The sequence below is a fragment of the Marmota marmota genome, unplaced genomic scaffold (genome assembly GCF_001458135.2).
Source record: "Marmota marmota marmota unplaced genomic scaffold, marMar, whole genome shotgun sequence".
NCBI lineage: Eukaryota > Metazoa > Chordata > Mammalia > Rodentia > Sciuridae > Marmota > Marmota marmota.
The window spans coordinates 3723274-3741155 of record NW_025999900.1 but is presented as its reverse complement, the minus strand read 5'-3'; the positions used below and the strand labels follow the sequence as shown (position 1 = coordinate 3741155).

The following is a 17882-nucleotide window of genomic DNA, read 5'->3' as shown; positions in this document are numbered from 1 at the left end:
AAAATTCAACTGAGGGGCTGGGGTTGTGGCTCAGCGGTAGAGCACTTGCCTGACACGTGTGGGGCTCTGGGTTCGATCCTCAGCACCACATATAAATCAATAAAATAAAGGTATTTGTGTCTAACTACAACTAAAAAATAAATATTTGTCAGTACAGGAAACATTATACGGAATGAGCTGAGACTGAATCAGGGTAGGGTGGGAAATCTATTACCTCTTCTTCTATGCCTTTCAAATAAAACACTATTAATCTAGGTCTTCTCAAATTATCTTTAGTAGTATGTTAAGGAAGAAGAACTTTTCACACACTGCCCTGGCCAATACTTTTTGCTCTGCACGTAAATCTTAATAAATAAATAAATAAATTCCTTGTTTGCATGTGCAAGGACCTAGACTCGATCCCAGAACTATAAAAGAAAAAAATTCTTTTTTGAAAAACATAAATTCACCTTAATTCATTCTTAATTTGTCAAGTAATTTATTCCTGTTAACCTTGACTAGGTCATGCAAATGATTTAATTGTATTTTTTTGGTGCTGGGGACTGACCCAAGGCTCAGAGAACCAAGGCTTTACTGAGTTAAACCCCCAGGCCCCATACAAACAATTTAAATAAAATATGAACCAAGAAGTGACCTAATTGTAGAATATATTGCTTCTAAAATGAATATTTGCAAAGAATGGTTTTTAGGTCCTGCAGCCCACCCACTGGTCTGTAATGCAATGATTCTACCATCCCTGGGCACAATAACATCCAGGCTTATCGATATATTTGCCTATATGCACAGGATCACCAAAAACACTGAACAGAAAGGATGATATTGCTTTAACTTTATTCATGTGTTACCATATACACAAAGAACCAATGTGAACAGGATGATAAGTTTCATGTGTAAACAAACATTTCAGTCCTATCTTCCAGATTCCAGATCCCCACCCAGGTTTTTCTTCTCCATCTCTCACATCTAATCCAAAAAATGCCCACAGCAGGACTAGGATACAGAAGATGCAAGGACTGAAAGACAGTGAGCCTGAATGTCATGCTGCAAGTGTTCAAATTGAGGAGTTGTAGGAGAGCAATTTCTTTATCACCCATGAGATAATTACACTACCAGAAAATGAGTGATCATTTATGAGCTACTGTCTTAAAATCGAGGTAGGGAGAGTGGGAGGGAGGTTAAAAACAGTGAGGACTTGACAGTGACTAATGCTCCTGGCAGCTCAGTGTCTACATTTCAAACTTGAGATGGGAAGGGAGGGAAAAAAAAAGATTATTCTTGCTATAACTCCCTGAACAATTCAACAGATATGAGTGCCAGCTGTCAGAAGGCAGGAAGCCGGAGAAGACTCCCCAGAGATGATGACTGGGAGGAGCCTAGCAGGGAGCGTACAGGACACTAAACATGAGACAGACAATAAAAGAAATACCAAGTTTTGGGGGAGGGGAGGGGAGGGAAGGAAGGATTTTCAAAAGAAGGTGAGACCACTCCTGGCTAAGGGGAAATAGGACAAAGTCTGGAAGGAGGAACAGACATCACAAACAGAGAGGAACTATGCAATTCGAAGTGAGGTCTGAGTGACTCAGGAGGCTGAGGCAGGAGGATTGCAAGTAAAACTAAAAGATCAAAGTAGCTCCAGTGGTAGAGTAGTAGAACTCCACTTGCCTGGGATGCACAAGGCCCTGGGTTCCATCCCCAACACCCCCGCCCCCCAAATAAAGTGAAGTTCAAGACTGAATATGTGGCTCAGTGGCAGAAAAATATAAGGCCCTGGTTTTGATTCCCTGAGAAAGAAAGAAAGCCCACCAGCCAGCCATAGCCAAGCCCTATTTGGTTGTGTAGTCCAAGCCCTGGCATAGCCCTTGCTGCAAAGAAGGAAGCACTCAATTAGAGATTGCTATTTTCTTTTTTAATATTTTTTAGTGTTGATGGACCTTTATTTTATTCATTTATTTATATGTGGTGCTGAGAATTGAACCCAGTGCTTCACACATGTGAGGCAAGCACTCTATCACTGAGCCACAACCCTAGCCCCAAGATCTCTACTTTCTTGAATCTATGAGGTATGCAACAATACAGGTATTACTGTATTGCTCTTTGAAAATTTTATGTTTGAACAGCCTACTCCATTAAGGATGCAGCACAGAAATTGCAAAGGACAAACAAGGAACGAGTAGGGAAGGCAAAGTGGTCCACTTCCAACAGCTTACGCCAGGTATTTACTAAGTGCAAAGAAGAAAAAGGACTATAGAGGTCGCTGAAACTCACGTGAGGAGTCTGGCAAGAGACAAGGGAAGACAAAAGGCATAAGGGTCCTGGTCAGCAGGTGGATCTGCGTGGGAATTAGCTGCAGATAGGCAGACCAACAAGAAATGACAGCAGCTACCCAGCTGAAAGGGCAACTCTTGGGATGACACTGAAAACAGGGGAGAGAGGAAAATGGTACCTAACATTTAAAAATGAATCCAACAAAGAGAATGATTGGAAGGGAAATGAAAAGGTTTCAGATATGTAAAAAGGAAGGATGACGATATCACTAGCCAAAATAATAAGGAATAACCTGGGGATAAGGAGGCCACATACAGCTTTTGTTTTGTTTTGCTTTGTTTGTACCAGAGATTGAACCCAGGGGCGCTTAACCACTGAACCACATCCCCAGCCCTTTTTTTTTATTTTTTGAGACAGGGTCTCCCTAAGTTGTTAAGCTAGCTTTGAACCTATGAACCTCCTGCCTCAGCCTCCCAAGTCACTGGGCCACCATGCCCAGCCACATAGAGTTTTGGACGTGACTAAAAAGCTGAATTTCTCTCCTCTGAGAAAAAAAATCCAGGTTGAACATTTGTTTTTTGTTTTTTCATTTGGCAGTGCCAAGGATGGTACCCAAGGCCCCACATGTGCTAGGCAAGTTCTCCACCACTGAGCTACACCCTCAGCCCAAACAACTTTGTAAAGCCCTTCCAGAGAACTTTTGGTAGAATGTGTCTCTCTTCTGGACACTCACAGCACTTTGCAACAATTATACAATAGATCCACCTTACCTGTGCGGGATAGTTTCAAAACCCCACCTCCAGTTTTCGCCTGAAACCACGGACAGTACCAAATCCTATACATACTATTTTTTTCCTAAATATCCAAATCTATGATAAAGCTTAATTTATAAATTAAACACAGCATGAGATTAACAACAACAATGGAATAGAATAGTTACAACATTACACTATAATAAAACTTATGTGAATGTGGTTTTACTTTCTTTCAAAATACCTGATTATACTTTAACCTCTTCACTTAAAGGAAGCACTCTACAGCTTCTCTTTGGCATACCCAAATCGCCAGCATCACTCTTCTTGCATTTTGTGGTTGTGATTAAGTGAAGTAAGGGTGAGCTGAACGTCAACTCTACTCCATGACAGTTCATCTAACAATTGAGATGGCTACGAAGTGACTAACAGGCAGGTAGTATATTCAATGTGGACACGGAGAAGGAAGAGATGACTCATATCCCAGGTGGGATGAAAAGGGACAGCACAAGAGGCTCACCAAATTACTCAGAACAGCACACAATGTAAAACTCATGAATTGCTTAATTCTGGAACTTTCCATGTAATATTTTCAGAATGAGGTTGAACATGGGTAACTGAAATCATGGAAAACAAAACTGTGGGTAAGAGTGGACTAACTGCGCTACATTTTAAACCCACCCATCACCTTTGTTAAAACAAACTGATCTCTACATGAAGACAAACAGCAGCGCCCTCCCAGCCCCTCTGCCACCCTCTTCCTGGATTAAGTCAACGAGGATTAAGTCACTACAATACAGCAGTGAAAGTTCCAGGTTCTCACACCAGGTGGGCCTGCCCACAAGAGGCAACTATCTCACCTATTAATCATGTGCACCCTCAGGCAAGTCAGTCTCTCTAAACCTCAGAACTTCAAACATAAAATAAGGCTAAAGGTTCTCTCTCAGGTTTCCTGTCCTTCTGGGCCTTTACCAGAAACCACCTTTTCCTCCCCAGCAATACTCACCTGGGACATAGTTGATTCCACAGTCAATGACAACTGCCCCAGGTTTGATCCACTCTCCTTTCACCATTTCAGGCTGACCAGTTGCGACCACCAGAATGTCACCTTTATTTACCTAAGGGAAGGGATTCAGTTTTCAGAAACTGAGTAATGACACACACTAAAAAATCTAAAAGTGGGGGCTGGGAATATAGCTCAGTTGGTAGAATGCTTGCCTCGCATGCACAAGGCCCTGGGTTCAATCCCCAGTACCATGAAACAAACAAACAAATAAATAAATAAAGTTGTGTCCATCTACAACTAAAAAACTTTTTTAAAAAAATCTAGAAGTGGAAAGGACACCTTTGAGCTTTATACTAATTTTTTTTTTTTTTTAAGTTTTCGGCGGACACAACATCTTTATTTGTATGTGGTGCTGAGGATCGAACCCAGGCCGCACACATGCCAGGCGAGTGCGCTACCATATGAGCCACATCCCCAGCCCCTATACTAATTTTTTATTATCATCAGCTATTTCAGGATATCAGAGTAATGCTTCCAATGGAAGCCACATGCCTGTTTCTGATGGCCTTTCACATGCTATGCATTTCTACATATGCCTAGAGCTCCCCTTGCATTGAACAAAATGGGGGAAAGCAATGAGAACCTTTAGGGTGAAGGGGAGCCTGGACTCGGAGCCACAGACTCAGGACAACAACCCTGCATAATATAATGCCTGAAAACTGCATTATCTCCTACAGAACCTTCCACAGAGCACTGCTTTAGGAAGATTAAAAGAGAAGATGTTAGGCCTCTCTCCTGCTCTCTCCCCATATCTTGCTAAGTTGCCCAAGCTGCCCTTGAATTTGCAATACTCCTGCCTCAGCCTCTCAAGTAGCTGAGATTACAGTCATGCGCCAGCCACCAGGCCTGGCCATGCAAACATTTTTGGACTCAGGAATCTGATGTGAGGATCAAGAATCAGCTGCCATGGCTGGGCGGGCTGGCACACAGCCTGTAATCCTAGAGGCTCGGGAGGTTGAGGCAGGAGGATCATGAGTTCAAAGCCAGCCTTAGCAAAAGTGAGGTGCTAGTAACTCAGTAAGACCCTGTCTCTAAATAAAATACAAAATAGGGCTGCAGATATAGCTCAGTGATCAAGAGCCCCTGAGTTCAATCCCTGGTACCTCCCCCCAAAAAGAAGAAGCTGCCATGGGTGTCCGCTGATCACGACTTTCTCTGGAACACTTCTTCTTCTGCAGTACACACAGGATCTGGATACCAGAGGCCGATCCCAGTGCCTACACTGCTAACCTCTGTTTTTGCCAGGAGGCAAATTACTCTCAAAATATACAGTCAGAACAAAATCTTAATGTATAAACTTGGGCAAGTTTGTAATTTGAATTTGTTCCTTATCTTGTAAAATGAGAAAAGAAACATATTAACAACATTATGAGGTTAAACAAGACAGTGAGGGTGAAGTACACACATGCATGCACACACACACTGAACACCTCCTACTCTATCCCAGACCTCCTACCTCCTTGTCCAGATTGGCAGTCTTGGAGTGACAGGTGGTCACTGTGGCATTGTTCCACAGAAGCAAGTCATGCATTGGGGCACCAACTATTTTACTACGCCCGACCACCACCGCATGCCTTCCAGCAATCTGCACCCCTGAAAGAAAAGCCAGCATGCGTCAGAGTTGGAACAAAGCAGCTGCCCTTCTTCGCCTGCCACCTGAGTGGAAAAACAGAACAAGTGCACGAAAGCAGGTTCTTAGCATCGAACAGAAACCTTCCTAAAAACACTCCTTCTCTGGCAATGAGATTCTTAGCTCTAGGGTTTCACATCCAGATTAGGAACTTGTATACTGTCCTTGTTATGGTTTTGGAGAGCATCTTAGGCCAAGATCCATTTACTGAGTCATAGGGGAGTGGGAAGAAATCCTACACTCAAAAAGAAACCCTGAGATACAGCTAAACAACCATATGGAAGAAGTTATCAGATTAAATTACTTGGGAAAAATGGTTATAACTACTTGGGTGTATGGAATGGGGTAAAGAGAAGTGAAGGAAATTAGATTAGTTTTGGTGATTCTTTCCAGCTCTAAGTTTATTCATGCAGTTCCTTGTCAAAGTTTCTCATTTGACTTATAACCTGAACCACAGAGTCATTTGCAGGGAAGCGATAAAGGGGAAATTTTAACTATAGTAGAAAGCTTTCTTTTTGCTTACTAAGCGTCCATTCTTCTGGAAATATACTAACATCCTTTTCAGGACTGACTCCTACTGTGCTCAACAGAGATGACTAGGGTGAGTACCCAGTAGTAGACCAGTGGCCCTATTTCATCCCCTGGCAAAATCCCATTACTATTATGCCAAGGATGGACAAGGAACCTGATAATGAGCTGCCCACATACACTAAAGCAAAGAGAATGTTTTGAGGACTCTGTCTAAGCCATAGGATCCAGTCAAGGCTGAAGACTGTGGATCATTGCTTGAGGCAGTTTTGAGTTTAAATTATGCTTCATTTATAAAATCAATTTTATCAGAAAAAGATCAGATCTTATATAGTATTAACATCATGAATATTAAAAAATAGACTTCTAAGTCTAATATGTTTAAAAGGTTTATCTTGGTCAGGGTTGGGGATATAGCTCCGTGGTAGAATACTTGCCTAGTATGTATGAAGCCCTAGATTCAATCCCCAAAAGAGCTGGCTAGCTAAATACACGCAGACATACACACATATAAAAGATACCTCACTACGCTCTTTAGGATTCAGCAAAAGACTTGAAGCTGACTTAGGGCAAATGGTAGCTTCATTATCACTAAGAGGAAGTAGAAAGCTGATAGCTGCTATATAGTTCATGGGATTTGCTTTTATCACATTGTAATAAGTATTTGCTCAGTATGCTGAAAAATATAAATTTAGTTGTAGGACGGAACTGTAATAGCTGTCCCAAGGCTTATGGCTTGATCTTTTCTTGTCAACCATACAGAATTTTCATTTATGCTGGCCAAACTTTCCATATGAAACTTCTGGCCTACTTTTTTTTAAACAGGACCCATTTCCTTGCAAAAAATAACCTCTGCTAAAAGTATTCATAATGAAATTAAAAATACCAAGGTACTAGCTACGTAATAAGGAAATATGGCCGGCCAACTGTTCAAGATATCCATTTCCAGCCATCTGTCTAGTCTTGAAACCACTATCTGTGCCAGTTTCAGGGATGGGGACTTTTCACTTTGCACCCTTTCATACTCTCTGAATTCTTATCACCATACAGGATATTTTTTTCACAAAAATAAATTGCTTTCAACTCAAATAACTCTGAGTTCAAATCATGGTTCTGTTGTCTCTTAGGCAAAATACTCCATCTCCCTGAGCCTATTTTCTTAGCTACTGAATGATAATAGCACCTACTTCACAGAGTTTTCAGGAAATTGTGACTTTAGGTAAAAACCCCCTAGTAAACAGGCCTGCTGCCAATCAAATCCATCACTTATGCCCACAGTGTGTGCCCTCCTCTGCACTCCACATGTCAACACAGGCACTCAGAGACATCACCATCTTGTTATTTGTTTTGTTTTTACCTGTCTCTTTGATGAGTTCCAAGCATCCTTTAGGTGTACAAGGGATGAAACAGTCTTTGAGATCACCTCTAGCAAGTTTTCCAGCGTTGATGCTAGTCAATCTAAACAACAAAGTGATAAAAATGAGGGGGAAACAAAAATCATTAGGTGTCTATTCTTCAGAAACAAATATGACGTTTTCCCCAAACAGAGACATATTATAAATGGAACCATCCAATGCAGTGTAGGAAGCCAAGCCACACTCACCCATCTACATCCTTTTCAGGTGCAATAGCATTGATAACTGCCTCAGTATTAATGGGATTCTCTGAATCTAAGGGTAGCTGTACTATGAAGCCATGTACAGTAGAGTCTTCATTCAAGGACGTGATGCTCTTTAACACCTAAAAGTAAGATCACACATACATTAGTACATGTACATAGAAGTCAAAAGCTGGGAGAAACATGTTTCAAGGGAAAAATCAAGTGGCCCCATTTTCCCAAAGAATTTAATTATAGTCTTCTCAGAATGTAACTAGCCCTTGAATGCTGAGAGAAATTCTACTTTAACATAAAATATACCTGCTATAGTTTAGACCTGAAATGTCCCCAAATGCCCATGTGTTGAAGGCTTTGTTCACAGTCTGTGGCACTAAAGGAAAGAGGTGGGACATACGGAACAAATTGGGTCAATGGAGACATGCCCTTGATGAGGATATGAGAATGCTGGCCTCTTCCTCTCTCTCTTTGCAGCCCCCAAGGGTTTAGCAGGCCTTCTCTCTATACCCCCTGCCATGATGTACTGTGCCACTGCAGGCCCAAAGCAATGGAGCCAAGTGACCATGGACTGAAATCTGAGAACTGTGAGCCAAAAATAAATCTTTCCTCCTTATAGATTGATTAGCTCATTTTACCACAGCAGCAGAAAAGCTGACTAACACAATTCCCCAGGTGTTTGCTAAGAAATCTTAACAAAAAAGCTGGGTACAGTGGCACATGCCTGTAATCCCAGTGACTCAGGAGGATAATACAGAAGGATATCAAGTTTGAAGCCAGCCTGGGCTTTTCACAAAATAAAATACAAAGGGCTAGGGACACAGCTCAGTGGCAAAGCATCCCTGGGTTCAATTCCCAGCACACACATACACACAAAAAAGTAAGAGCTTTAACAACTCACTACTGCAACAGCAAGGCCTATGTTATAACCATAAAAATCCAGATACAGAGAAGCCCTTTCTGCTTCTGCTGCTCCCATGGTGCATATTAAAAACTTGTGGCAAAGTGGGGCAAAAAAGGAAGTAGATTTTGAGGTTTACCCTTAATTAAGCCCATCCTAGAGAAGATGGAATCACAGAAGCTGCCAGTTTCAAGCAGTCTCTCCAAGAGAAAATAAAAAATGAAAAAGCTGGGAATCTCAGTGGATGGGTTGCAACCCTCGAAAGGAGAAAAGGCAAGACCACCATAACAAGGTAACCTGTTCTGAAAGGTAGTTGAAGTATTTTACCAAAAAACATTTGAAGAAGAATATTGGCAACTGGTTACATGCAGTTGCTAACAAAGCAGTTATAATTTGCATTATTCCCATTCTGACTAAATGAAGAAGAGGAAGAAGATGAGGATTAAAATTTATTCATCTAGCATGAGAGTTCTGGTACACATTTATAATCCTGGTGACTTGGGAGGCTGAAGCAGGAAGATCGCAACTTCAAGGCTAGCTTTAGCAATTTTAGTGAGGTTCTAAGCAGCTTAGTGAGACCTGTCTCAAAATTATCAAAAGTAATAATAATAATAATAAAGATTTGGGAACAACAACAACAACAACAAAGATATAGAGCAGCAATGTGCAATAATCCTTTCAGTGATGACAGGAATGTTCTGTAATTTGTATCTTATAACACAATGACATCTACTGAATACTTGAAATGTAGCTAGTGCAACTGAAGAATTGAATTTTTCATATTATTTCTTTTTAATTCAACTTAAAACAGCTTCCTAGGGTTAGAGGATACCATATTGGACAGTGCAGGCACAGAACATTTCCCCAGAAAGTTCTTTTTCCTTCCTACCCTTTATAGTTATCCCCCTACAAGTAGGCAACTACAGTTCTGATTCCATTTATTTATTTTTTACTTTTTTATATTTTTGCAGTGCTGAGGATTAAATGTACGGCCTTACATATTTTAGACAAGTGCTCTAACACTGAGCCACATCCCTAGACGACAGTTTTTTTCTTTTCCCTTTTCTCTCTTGAGACAGGGTTTCACTATGCTGCCCAGGCTGGTCTCAAACTTGTAGGTACAAGCGCTCCTCTTGCCTTAGCCTCTGGAGAGATTTCGACTACAGGCATGCGCCACCACCCAGCCCACAGTTCTGACTTTAATCACCACTAATTTTTTTGCCCATTCTCGAACATCAATAAATAGAATATGGGACTGGGGATGTAGCTCAGGGGTAGGACACTTGCCTAGCATGCACAAGACCACCGTTTCAATCCCCAGCTTTAGAAATAAACCAACAAACAAACAAAAAAATACATATTTGGTTTTTAAACGGAAGGTAATTACAGGTCAAGGATCAGTTTTAATGGACAGGATAGGTGATCTAGAGCATGGAACTGCAATCAGCTTTGAGTACCAAATATTCATACCATAGGATGCACTATTTCCTCTGTGGGTATTTCCAAGGATTTTCTGGAGGTGAAGTCTATAAAGAGAGATCTACCTGGGGATCTTATGTATCTCAGTCCTTAAAATTCTACTAACAAAAGCCAGAGAAGAAAGCACTCTAGCTGCCTCTTCACAATCAGTCCCTAAGGCTCACCTCAGATTCTGTAGCTGTTCTTGGTAATTTAATGTGAATGGCTTTGATCCCAATCTGTAAAAATGAACATTGAAAACAGGTAAATGCCAAGAGAAATTAAGATATGGGCCCGCTTCTTTTAAGGATATGACTAAAATAAACCAGGTTGTTAGTCATGATTTCGCCCTCATGTTCTGAAGACTTAGTCCCTCATTCCAACCGCTCATTATTTACTTGTTCACTGTCACCACACATCATATCCATTATTCCTGCTCTTTGGGAAGTAAGAAAATCATGGATGAGAAAGCATTCAAGGGCAAACCAGAGGCTGCCACACTGTCACCCATTTCTGACTTGCAAAATAAATACTCTAATGTTTACTGGTGGCACTAAAAGTCCTATGGGAAGGGCAAAGGGTAACTGGCAGGACCTGGGATGGAGGTGGGGGAGGGTGACAGCACCATTTCTCTAGGCTTTACCTCCTCAGCAGCCTTCAGCTTCACGTTTATATAAAGATTGGAATCATCTCTGTCGCCAACCTAGAATAATGAATACATGCAAATAAGACAATTAGGGAAAGGCAAAGTGTACAGAAAAGCTTCTACAATTTTAGTTATGATAAAAGGAACGTTCGAGCATGTCTCTCTTGTTGGAGAGAACTTTTATAGGAGAAAAAGGAGGCTGTCAGGACAGGATGGGGACATGAACGCTGGTGGCCCCCATTCCCCAAACAAGGTTCACCTGACTCTCACCAAAAAGGCCAAACTAAAAGAAAATGTCAAACTGGGAAAGGTGGCTGGTGCCTATAGTCTCAGCTACCCAGGAGGAGGGAGAACTGCTTGAGCCCAGTTCAAAGCAGCCTAGGCAACATGGGGGGAGACCCTATTCCAAAAGAAAAAGTAGGGGCCACTTGCATCTGCATTAGAAATGAAGCACTAAGCAAGGGGGCTACAGGGCTACCAGAAACATGGAATTTCTGCTGACATACCAGAATAAGGCATGGAGGGCTATGAAATTATTGTCAGGCAAAAAAGACACCTGAAAGGCAAAGTACCCTGCCTTCCCCCATACTCAGGCCATTGGAAAGCTCTGGTGCCCAGCCACACAAAGAGCAACCAAGAAGAGGACCTCGTTCACAGAACACACAGCCAAGACAGGCAGAGGGCAGTCTGCCACCCTCACAGCAGAGGAAAGTCAGTGCAGGAGCCAACCCCTTCGGGTCACTCTGCTGTGGCTCCCTGTGTTCCCTCCATTTTCTTAATTATGAACATATTGAAAGTTTTCCATTATAAGCATTTATCTGTAAAATTTAATTTTCCAAGTATTTTTCCACACTCTAGTAGTCAACCTTTCTCTCTTTTGAGGTTAAAAAAACACTACAAGTATGGTTTCTCCCCCAACTGCAGAGGGAAAAGCAGTAGGTGCCTTGATTCCAAAGATGACTAGAGCCCTGCTCCTCTGAACAGGACCACAGAACCTGTGCAACTGTACTGCCAGACCCTGCCACACAGATGCTGCCCTTGCATATCAGGACATGGCCTGAATCCTGGCTTCAGACATCCCTTCCATACGTAGTTCTAAGTTTTCTGTAAAGTTAATTTGAGTTTTGAGAGAATCAGAAGAATCCTGTTAGGGGAAATTGGTTTGGGGGGATTTGTCTGTTTTTTTTTGCAGGGCTGGGGACTGAACCCAGAGCCTTGCATATTATAAGCAAGTGCTCTACCACCAAGCTACATTCAGTGTACCTACCAGTCCTTTTTAAACTACTTCTCTACTTCAGAGTTTCTCTTCAATTATCTCTCAAGCAGCTGAAATACTACCATAAGTCATGATTCCAGGAAAGGTATACAGGCATTTTTCTGAGTCTATATATACCTGAAAATATTTTTTGCTGTCCTTTGTATTTGAAGAACCTTGGCTAAATTTGGAATCCCAGTGTGTTCCAGAAGAAACTAGTTCTAGTATATGAGGACTGACCCCAAAGTACTGTAAAACTAAAGAATAAGAGGCAGACAGATCCAGTATTGCAGAATGCAATTTATTTGGGGACTTAGTGACAGAAGTGTGTCTTGGATGGCAACACGACCAATTAGATCCCACAGTTTGGGTCAGGAAGAGAGGCATATCTAGGTTAGGACAATGACTTTATCCCATCTGGAATGTACCTGGTTTATCTTATGCTAACATCAAAAGAGTCTGATGAGCCCCTGGGGCAAGGGGCCAGCTGGGAAGCTCCACATAACACTCTAATGATTTTGTCTATTTGTAGCTTGCTGGAAAACTATATAGGAACAACTGGCTAGGGTTATTCTGGGGCAATCATGAGACTACAATTCAAGAATGGCTACAGTCATGTCAAATTGAATCCGTATAGTGTGTTCCTTCAGAGACGTTGTCTTTGGCATCTACAGAAGACAAATCTATTTTCTTTTTTGTTTAGGGATTGAACCAGGGGCACTCAACCACTAAGCCACATCCCAGCCCTTTTTTATATTTTATTTAGAGACAGGGTCTCACTTGAGTTGCTTAGGGCCTCCCTAAGTTGCTGCAGCTGGCTTTGAACTTGTGATCCTCCTGCTTCAGCCTCCTGAGCTGCTGGGATTACAGGTATGCAACACTGTGCCCAGCCAGAAGACAAGTCTAAAGTCTTTATATATTAACTATTTTATATATTAAAATAGTTAAAAAAAATAGTACTATTTTCTGCCTTAATATTTATGAAGGAATTTTTCTAAAACTCCAAAACTGCCACTAGTTGCAAAGAAGCCTTAGTCATGAGTTTATGCCCACATTTTAACATAATCCAAATGTAAAGGAAGAGATATCTAAGGGATCATTTCAAAGATTACTCTCAGTATATGCATTTTATTTTATTCTTCTGTTGCTCGGGATTGAACCCAGGGCCTCACACACATGCTAGACAAGCACTCTACCACTGAACTATACCTCCAGTTTTAGGCATTTTATATGGAAAAATAGTTACACAATCATTGATGGACTAGGTGCAAGAATATTTAGTTAAAGAACATTAGATTCTTGACTGGCAGTCAAGTGGGTGGGTGGAAGACTGGTGTCTCAGAACAAATCTTAATCCCATTAGTTTATCAAGAACAGTGCTTCAGCATTTTATCAGGAATGCTAATCTCTTCCTTCAAAGTAGCTATGCATTATATCATCCCCCCACAAAAAAAAGGCCTATTCCAGAACAGGATATCTTTCTTTCTTTTCTTTTTCTTTTTTTTTTTTTTTTAACATAAGGAGTTTGCAAAGGACCAGATAGGGTATATTTCAGGCTTTATGGGGCAAATACCCTGTCACAGCTGCTGCAACTTCTTTTTTTAACTGGTTACAATCTGGGCAATGTTTAGACACGGGCCACAGTTTACTAATCCCTATTTTTATACCAGAAAATATCTTGGGTATTGGTCTACTCATTAATTTTTAAAAAATTTTTTAGTTATACATGAATACAATATCTTTGTTTTGTTTATTTATTTTTATGTGATGTTGAGGGTCAAACTCAGTGCCTCACACGTGCAAGGCAAGTGCTCTGTCACTGAGCCACAACCCCAGCCCCTACTCATTAATTTTTATTTCTGTCTTAGGAACTTTTTAAAGATACTCAGGTCAGTCAAATTTATTACTTTTTCTTTTTCTTTCTTTTTTTTGGTCCACATATTTTGTGGAAACTGAGTGAATTACTACATGTAAAGCACTCAAAATAAATTCTGATAGGAAGCAAATATTAGATATTATGTTATTAATAATTAAGATATTTTGCCAGGTGTGGTGGCACATGCCTGTAATCCCAGCAGCTCGGGAGGCTGAGACAGAAGGATCGCAAGTTCAAAGCCAGCCTCAGCAAAAGTGAGATACTAAGCAACTCAGTAAGACCCCCATCTCTAAATAAAATACAAAACAGGGCTGGGGATGTGGCTTAGTGTTCGAGTGCCCCTGAGTTCAATCCCTAGTACCAAAAAGAAACAAATATATTTTATGTACTAAAGAATAGAATTACAACCTTATTTGAAATTCATAAAAACTCAAGTTTGTTTTATTTTTTTTGGGGGGGGGGTTTGCTAGGAATTAAACCACTGAGCTACATCCTCAGCCCTTCTTATTTTTTATTTTATATAGGATCTCACTAAATTATAGAGGCTGGCCTTGAACTTGGGAGTCACTGGGATTACAGGCAGATCATTAAACTGTAGTAGACACTGGATGATATGTAATTAGTACTGTCATCTCTAGATGTAGTTGGACAGTTGTGATCAGATATGCATTTTAACAAGCACTGCTGCTGTAGTCAAGAGGACAGAGAGGAGGAGTCTACATCAGAAGCTTAGAAGCAGTGAGTGCTGACTGTAATGGCTCATGGGCAGGAGCAGCAAGAATCAAGAGGAGGGTGCAGACTCTCAGAGTTTAAGAGTCAGAATCACAGAGAGTGGGGCAGAGAGACGCTCTAAGAGAGGACCTCAGGCATCTGGCATGGTCACACAGGAAGATGGTGGTGCAAGCATCGCTAGAATTGTGAAAATGAGAGATGTGATTGGAACAGATTACGTAAGCCTTGAAAGTGCCGACTCAGTGCTAAAGTACAAGACTGAAATATCCTACCACTGTTTTATCAGCAAGGACATGGAGACAAGCTGTAGAACAGTATTTATATAATAAAAACTCTTGTAATCAATGCATTTAAAGTCAATTCTGGAAGTAGATTTTTTAAAAGGAGAAAAAAAAGTTGCTAAGAAAAGGCTTTGTCAAAGTACAACATTTCAATAGTTTAAAGATCTTAATTGGTTATTTGCAATTCTGGAATTGGGCAATAAAATAGCATCAGTGTTCCAATGAGCTGAGCAGAGGAGGCTGGTTTTATAAACAGAAATGGGCTCAAAAGGAGCAGAAACAAAAAAACAAAAAGGACTAGGGATGTATCTCAGTGGTAGAGCACTTGCCTAGCATGCACTAGGTTCTGAGTTTGATCCCCAGCACCACTAAAAAAACAAACAAATAAAATGTGTGTGTGTGTGTGTGTGTGTGTGTGTGTGTAAGAGAGAGAGAGATTTCAAAATGACTTTCCTTGTAGACTAGGACAGGGAGTTAGAATGACAGAAATGTAGCTGATTGGTTAATTAACATCAGGTTACCTGTTTTGGCAAAAGGATTAAGGCAGAGGGAACTGCAATATTAATCGAAACTGGCCTCTCTGGGAAAGGTCATTACTATCTCTCTAGTCCTAAATTCTCAGAAGATCAGATAAAGTTTCAGCTTGGTAGCAGGGAACATCAGCATTAGTGATTCCATTTTGATTTTTAGATTTAACTGATGGGGCCTAGTGCAGGATCTTAGCCCAGATAAAGACCTACTATAATTTTTATTTAACAGTTTACAGAAACAGATTTGGCTTTTTGTTTGGGTGGTTGTTTTTCCAGTGCTGGAGACAGAACCCAGGGTCTTACACGTGTCAGGCAAGCACTCTATCAATCACTGAGCTATACTCTCAGTCCAGAAACAGATTTCTCACCTATGACATTTGCTTTCTTTCTACAACAAACAATAATAAGCCAAGAAATAACCAGTCCCCAAATGTACCAAGTATACACCCACAACCTATTACTTTCTTAGTAATTTGCAAAAAGAAAAACTCACCATAGCAGAGAACACACCACATACTGAGTGACAGGCCCTCTGTGCCTTTTCCCTCACCTAAGGCCTGTGAGATACACTGTAATGGGAGGGGAATTTGAGTAGCATTCATGCTGAAATTCTTAATAAACAAGGAAAGGAAACTTAGCAAGGGGTTAGATGATATATGTGGAGACATACAAATAGAAAGAACATGAGGCAGGAAGCTGGTGTTTTAAGGGAGTTTCAAAGGAAAACTGTGAGATCCTGTCATCCAAATCAAACCTTCCAACAATCAATTATACCTTTGCCCATACAAATATTTATCAATTGCCTCCCTTCTGGATGCAATCAAACTCAGGGAAGAAACTCCAGTTAGAGACCTAAATTTGCAAGTATTCCCTCATGAAACTATGGGACTGGGTAAGGTCACTTAGGGAAAAATTAAGATGGAGAAAAGATATGAGGGCTGAACCCTAAGCCATTCATATGGTTTAGGTATCAGGAGAAGACAAACAACAGCAAAGGAGGCTAGAGAAGGAAGGGAGACAAGGGATGTTCTCTCCAGGAACGATGAGTCTGGATCTCAGAAGGGATCCAGAGTTCACAGTAACTGAACCACCTAGGGCAATAGTTCTCAAAGTGTATCCTGTGCACTCTTGAGGGATCCCAACACCTTTTCAAAGATCTGTGACTTTGGGGGGAACATCTATACCATTCCCCATAATGCCTGAACTAATTTACATTCTCTCTGTCAGGGCATGAGAGTTCCCTTTTCTCTACATCCTCACCAGCACTTGTTTTGTTTTTGATAATAAACAATGATCTAGCTACCCCCCTTCTGGGTATATAGCCAAAGGAAATGAAATCATCATACCAAAAAGATACCTGTTTATTAGCACACTATTCATTCTAGCTAAGATGGGGAAATCAAGCTGGGCACAGTGCTATACACCTGAAATACCAGCAACTCAGGAGGCTGAGGTGGGAGGACTCCAAGTCTGAGACCAGCCTCAGCAAAGTACCAAGAACCTGTCTCAAAATTTAAAAAAATAAATAAAAAGGACTGGGGATGTAGCTCAGGGGTAAAGCTCCCTTGGATTCAGCCAGTACCAAAAAATAAATAAGTAAATAAATAAAATAATTAAAAGAGCTGGAGTTGTAGTTCAGTGGTAGAGTATCTTTAGGATCAATCTCCAATACAGTTTTAAAAAGATATGGAATTGGTTTAGGTGTCTATCAACAGATGAGTAGATAAAGAAAATGTGATAAATATATATGCACAATGGATTTTGTTCAAAAATAAAGAAGAATGAAATCTGTCATTAAATAGTAAAATGGATAGAACTAAAGGACATTATATTAAGTGAAACAAGCCAGACACAGAAAGACAAGTATTGCAAGTTCTCTCCCAAATGTGGAAGCTAAACAAAGTTGATCTGAGTTCTAGAAGTTTGGAAGGGTGTGGGAGTGGATGGATAAAGGGAGATTGAATTTGATTAGTGGACGCTGTATGCATGTGCTAAAATATTACACTAAATCCCATTAATAGGTACAACTAATACAGGATGATTAAAATAAAAAAACTTAAAGGAGAAAAATTACCATTAAATGAAGATAAATCTGAAGGCCAAATTATTTTCATAATAAAATTTGTATCTAAATAACATTCCATCTAAGTAAAAAATGAAGAGAGATTCTCCAAAGATAATAAATTTATTCCAGAATGAGTATTGCAATAGAAATATACCTGCCACAGCAAACTATGTGCATATTCAGAGAAGTAAAGGCAAACAAGGGTTTTTAAAGGCAAAATGAGTGTTCCATTAGTTGTTTTGAAACAATCACCCTTGGCCACAAGGATCAATAACAAAGGTGGCA

The 17882-nt window shown here is 40.5% G+C and overlaps 1 protein-coding gene across 2 annotated transcripts in view; it reads right to left on the bottom strand.

The window, feature by feature from the left end:
- Positions 1 to 17882, bottom strand: part of Mthfd1 (methylenetetrahydrofolate dehydrogenase, cyclohydrolase and formyltetrahydrofolate synthetase 1) — a 68621-nt gene that overhangs the window by 31681 nt on the left and 19058 nt on the right. The window contains exons 3-8 of one of the 2 annotated variants that reach the window (XM_015490063.2): positions 10856 to 10915; positions 10398 to 10451; positions 7845 to 7981; positions 7599 to 7699; positions 5540 to 5676; positions 4024 to 4135 (exon numbers count right to left, since the gene is read on the bottom strand). In XM_015490063.2, coding sequence (XP_015345549.1) covers positions 4024 to 4135; positions 5540 to 5676; positions 7599 to 7699; positions 7845 to 7981; positions 10398 to 10451; positions 10856 to 10915 — 601 coding nt within the window. The remainder of the gene's footprint in view (positions 1 to 4023; positions 4136 to 5539; positions 5677 to 7598; positions 7700 to 7844; positions 7982 to 10397; positions 10452 to 10855; positions 10916 to 17882) is intronic. The other variant, XM_015490067.2, reaches the window with a different exon arrangement.